At 42.5% G+C, this 6,000-nt stretch overlaps 1 protein-coding gene across 6 annotated transcripts in view; it reads right to left on the minus strand.

Moving 5' to 3' along the window:
* Positions 1–4,983, minus strand: part of THOC2 (THO complex subunit 2) — a 68,466-nt gene extending 63,483 nt beyond the window's left edge. For all 6 annotated transcript variants that reach the window (XR_013226164.1, XR_013226163.1, XM_077307662.1 and 3 more), the window contains exon 1: positions 4,821–4,983. Coding sequence is in view for 4 of the 6 variants with exons in the window: in XM_077307662.1 (XP_077163777.1) it covers positions 4,821–4,981 (161 nt within the window). In the remaining 2 variants the exon portion in view is untranslated. The remainder of the gene's footprint in view (positions 1–4,820) is intronic.
* Positions 4,984–6,000: the final 1,017 nt, after the last annotated feature.

Here is a 6,000-nt window from a genome sequence, read left to right on the forward strand (position 1 = left end):
TCCTCACAGGAACACCATGGAGGACCCACATTCAGCCCATTCTCCATCATCTAGTGGTGGCCAGCTGAATTCCAGATTAGACTAAAGGTTCTGGTACATACCTTTAAGGCCATACATGGTCAGGGCCCAGTGTACCTGAGAGACTGCCTCCCTGCCTATGCCCCTCAAAGAGCTTTACACTCCGCCACCAACAACTGGCTAATGATCCCTAGCCCTAAAGAAGCCTGCCTGACCTCAACCAGGGCCAGAGCCTTCTCTGTTCTAGCCCCTACCTGGTGGAATGTGCTTCTGGAGGAAAATGGGTCCTGATGGAGCTAAAAAAGTTTATCAGAGCCTGCAAATAGGAGCTCTTCAACCAGGCATTTGGTTGTGACTGAGCAATACCAGCAACAACTACAGAGCCCCTGCTCCATCCCTCCCAGAAATCCACTCATGTGTATTACCCCGGATCTGTTTGTACTATTACAATCCGTTACCTCTGTTATAGTTATTAATGTTAACTATTATTATTGTTGTTTTAATTATTTACATGTTATGGAACTACATTCCATGTAAGCCACCATGAGCCTCAGGGGAGGAAGGTATATGAATGGATGGAAAGATGGATGGTTGGTAGGTAATTGGCTGGCTGAATTACGGCTGAATTTCTGTCCTCAGTTTTTTAATTTAAACTGTCTGACGTATCCTGACTAACTTTGTTTATCCTGCTTATCTGCTATATGCCAATAAAGGTATTGTATTGTATTGTAATTGGCTGGAGTTATGTGGGGCCCTTTTATTGTATATTGGGTCCAGGTGATGGGAATAAGCCCATGACAATCAATGCAGGTGAACAAAATAGTGAGCAGAGGGTCGCAAAACAATGAGAATTTCTGGAAATATTCTATCCGTTCCAGTAGCTTTTCCATTTTTTAAACAACGATGTGAGTTCCTCAATTTTTTCATAGTTGACGGAAGGCCAATCATGGCAAGCTGGAATTGAAACATCCTGTCAGTATTTATGAGAATTTTATTGGCCCTGCATATATAGTGGATTTTTGTTTTTGCATTCTGTGTCCCATTGTTGAGATTCTGTCACTCTATTGGGGGCACATCTCCTTGTGAGGGCCAATCAGCAGCCTGGCACATTTTTGGAAGGACCCAACTGTTTTACGAGGTAGCATTATATATGCCTCTTGTCATGCTTGAGGTATTGTCTTTCCTTCTTTTATCTTATTCATTACTTTTTGTAATGACATCATTACATCATTAAAACTTCTTCAAAATGTTTTGCTGTCAGCCCTTCGGGGCCTAGACTTTTTCATATTTTTTATTGCCTGGGATATCTTTTATATATTCTCTTATTCCGTTTTCTGAAACAGGCTTTTTTTAAAGTAATCTTGAGAGAACACTGATAAATTGTTCTTCTATTTCTTTTTCTGCACATGTAATTTGATCTTTATACATATTATACTCTTTTAATGTTTTTATTTTCTAAAATTAACATGCTAATTCAGGACAGCTTTATTTAGGGGACTGGATAATTTTGCTGAAATATATCTGCTTCCAATATTGCTAGAAAGCTTACATCTCTGCTGGTCAAGCACCTTGTTCATTACAGCAGCCAGTAAGGTTCTTCCACGAAGACATGAACAGGAGATGAAAACACCAGTCCCTCGCCCTTGTTTGTCCTCAAGTAGTTATGGTAACATGGAAGCCCCATTTAACTGTAAAGACTAATAGATGTTGATATACTTATCCTCCATGATTCTGTCTAATCCTTCCCCTCCAAGCCATCTAAACCAGTGATTATCGCTAGTCTTCCAACATCAACTCCATCTTAATTATACTTCGTATGAAATAGTCTTCTGCTTTTGCTGACCTGAAACTACAGCCCAGCAATTTTCATTTGCTGATTCCAAAATCTGTAAGGGTGAAAAATTTCTAGCCACTTTTTGGACACCATCCATTATTCTAGCCCTTATTATTTTCTCCTTTTTTTTTTTAAACTAAAAAGTAAACCATCCTGCAATCCTTTTCCTGGCTGCTCTTCTAACAGTAACATTTTTTAATTCAGTAAAATAAGTGCAGCCACACTACAGATTTATATAAAGGCATTATGAAAATTAAGTGTTTGGTGTCAACCTCCTTCTTAATAATTCCCAAAATGGAGCTTGCTTTTTTCAGCTCCTGCTACTATTGTTATTGAACTATCTACCATGATCCTTACTAAATGCATAAAGTTCTTTGGGTGCAATGAAGAAGCTGTGATTTTTCTCCATCCCCCCCCCCAGCATGAAATATGGGTGAATCTCATTTGCCACAATATTGTTAATTTCTGTTGTTTGTGGAGAAATAGTTTTACAGCATTTCATAGCATGGCTTGGCTTTTGCGACACAAAATAATTTGGTGTTGACAAACTTGTTTAACATACAATTCATCCCCAACTCTAGCTCTCTGATGAAAGAACCTTGCTTCTAATTACCATTATGAATACTATTTATTTCTCCCATTAGCATCTTTTTTAACCACTGAAGTTTTCTCAGAACTTTTGATGACTGTCAAACTTTCTGAAAGTTCAGCTATATAATTTGATCTCTACTTATGTGTTTAGTAAAAGATATTTACAAATTGGAGAGGGAGGGCTTCCCATTCAACAAGGCTCATTCTTCTATATGTTTGATTATTTTATCTTTAATAATCCTTTTTATCAATATATCTGGGACAATGTAATCAACTTCCCTGACTGAACCTGTTTATTAAAAAAACGTTATTACATTGGCTTGCAACTACTTTATGCTTGAGTGTTTAGAATATGCATACAGCATTTCAAATGTACAGCAAAAAGTGGATAATAAACATCCTCATGGGAACAAGTTGTTGTGGCTGTAGACGGAGGAACAACATAGACATTAAAATTGTTTAAAGCCATCTTAATATTAGTTAGGAACACTATTATGTACAAGGCATACATCTGGAAACTGGCTTCCATTATGGAGCCATGAGCAAACAATGCTGGGTTTGGGCCAATACGGAATGACAAACTGCAATAGACACAATAGTTTTTAATACTAACTTAGAACTAGCTTCTTAGGAGGTTTGAATGATCTAAAAATTCAGATAAGTCTGTGGTGCTTGTCCCTGGACCCAGTTATAAACATCCAATGTGCAGAAGGTGTGAGTGTTATGGGGAAGGAAAGTGAAAATTGTACTTAACCTTGATGTCAAAGAAATCAGAGCTGGGGTGATCACTGTGGCAACAAACAGACCCACAGTGCACAGCACACTAAGGAACAAAACCATATTTATAAAAATCTCATTTCTAAAGTGAAGAATATTCACAGGAGGGTTGCTGTGATTGCCTCAAAGTTTCCATTCTAAATGATTTATTTGTTGATTTTCAAGTAGGAATGTTTGTTTATTCAGAAATAAATGCTACTCAGTTTAAGGCAATTTATTTCCAAACCAGGCATACATCTTACTGCCATCTTACTGTCTTGTCATACAGACTCCAAAATAAGTCCCACATAGTTCAATGGGACTTTCTAATAAGGACTGCTCAGCCTTTAGATGGCATTTTTAATCAGCGGTTAAAAACACACAACAATAGGATAAACAAAGCCAACCAAATACTAAAGATCAGGTGCTAAACTGTAGTCAGTTTTATACACATGTTTCCATGGCAGAGCAGGGATTCGTACCTGTCATCTGGATCCTAATCTTTCACGCAAATCACTACACCCTGCTGGCTCTCAGTAAGCCTAAATGAGTTCAATGGGACTCAATCTCTAGTTTAGTAGGATTGCCCTACACTTAATATATCCAATAATGTAGAAAATAAATGCCATACTTTTCCAAGGAAATGTTTCCACCCAAAATGTATTCATTCGATTTATATACTGCCCCTCACTGCAATGTCTTGGGGCTGTATATAAACACAGCCTGTTTAAGTATAGTTGCCAGGGCTGTTTTGCTGCAAATCAAACAAGTCAGATGGACTGAATGCAGGATACAAAGCATGGATAAACTCCAGTTCTTTTACACAGTACAACTGCCTTCATTTGGTAATCATATTTAAAATTTTCCCCCTGTTACTAAAATATACCATTTATTTATTCACATCCGACTAGGAATCCCTCTCACAGAAAGCCCACATCACTACTAAGGTCTTACTTTTGAGTGAACATGCACAGAATTACCTTAAGGATCACAATCCCCAGCAAGCTTACTTCATAGCAAAGCCTATCGCTAATTTAATTCTCAGGCACAGAACTACAAGCCTCAAATCGGTAACGAAGCTGATGGAATCCAGTGAGGAGCTAGTTTTTTCGGGGGACGGCGGCAAAGCAAAAGAGGACCAAGCAAACGGTGGGTGGGTGGGTGGGGGGCAGAATCCATACAGTTTGCAGCAAACTTGACAGATTTTGACAAACGTCGGTCAAGAAATAGAATACAAAATAAATGACAACGGGGGAAAATAATGCAGTTTTCATGGCGGGGGGAGGGGAGAGAAAAGGAATGATTTGAAACGGGTTCGAAATTCTACGGCGGGTGGAAAAGAAAAAGAAGGCGAGAACAAATCAACAGATATGGGGGGGGGAGAGAAGAGAAGCTAAGAGTAACCTTAGGGCCTAAGGGGGAGAGGCGGAAGAGGGGACTGGGGGGGCTCGGTCCTGTAGGAAGATGAGTTTGGGTAGGGGTGGGAGGGAGCCTTTCCTAGAGATGGGCCCGAGCCCTTCGCGGTCCCCATTCCCTCCCCCGGCGCGACTCCTCTGTTCGGAGGCCAACCCGATTCCGGCCGCCGTCCTCCCGTGCCCCGCTTTCCTCGCCCCGCACTCACAACTCGCTTCGGCCCGATTTCTCCCAGTTCTTTATCCACTCGTCAGGGAGTGCCGCCACTGGTGCTGCCGCCGCCATCTTCCCCGTGTGGCGCTGAGAGCCCGGATGCGCGAACGACAGACCTGAGGTCAGAGGGGAGGACGGGCAGGCTGCGCGGAGCATGACGGGAAGGCGAGAGCCGGTGCCCCTTTAAGCGACGCTCAGCCGCCGGGAGTGAGCGGCGGAAGCGAAAGCGCCATTTTAGAAGAGGCCGTCGACCTTCTGGGTCGGGGGAAGGTGAGGGGGAGCAAAGCCTAAAGGTGGAGAGTGTGCACTTGGGCACCGAAGAGCGGCCCGGCCGGCCTTGGCCTCCTGTCGCCCACAGTGGCCGACCAAACGCTCCACGCAGAGCACAGAAACCAAAGCCTATTCCCCCCAGCACTGCCCCGCGGACGGTATTCAGAGAAGGACTAACTGACTGGCTGCTTTGAATGCCTTCTTGCATATAACGTTTCCCGACAGAGAGGGAGCTGCCACGGCAGGAAAAGAGAGGCCTGTTTCCTCTTGTTGCTGGCTGCGCTGCGCTGCGCTCAGGGTTTTAGTGGTAGTTTTCATTGCAGGCTGTCTTTCTGATGTGATCTGCTTACTGTTTGAGTTGGTGCACCTTTATAATGCCAGCTAAGAGGGTCTACATAGCAACCACCACCACCACCCTTGATTTTACAGGACCAGGTTTGTTTGTAATGTCCCCACTCTTCGGTTTCACTAGATGTTTTTAGGGCAGCAAGCGTAAAGGCTTGGGGTTTGCTGCTGTGAAGTAGGCGATGTGGTGTGCAACCAGGCTATGACGATCGTTGAGGTAGGAGTTGTGTCTGTAAGACACAGATTTATTTCTTTACATGTCCGTTTCAAAGAACAGATCAGCCGCACAGGTCTTCCAAGTGGCTGGAGGAGAAACCTGTCTGAGGCACATAAACCTAGACCAATAAAATCAGAGTCCAGTAGCACCTTTAAGAGCAACAAAGATTTATTCAAGGTGTGAGCTTTCGAGTGCAAGCACTCTTTGTCAGACTATGAACTGACCATCATAACAGTAGGAATACATAAGCAAAAGTTAATCTTGTTACATTAGTAAACTGTGTCACAGCATCCAAACACAGCCACATGATAACGCCTGCCAAACTGGCCAATCAAACCCCTCA

This window comes from Paroedura picta, chromosome 13 (genome assembly GCF_049243985.1).
Source record: "Paroedura picta isolate Pp20150507F chromosome 13, Ppicta_v3.0, whole genome shotgun sequence".
NCBI lineage: Eukaryota > Metazoa > Chordata > Lepidosauria > Squamata > Gekkonidae > Paroedura > Paroedura picta.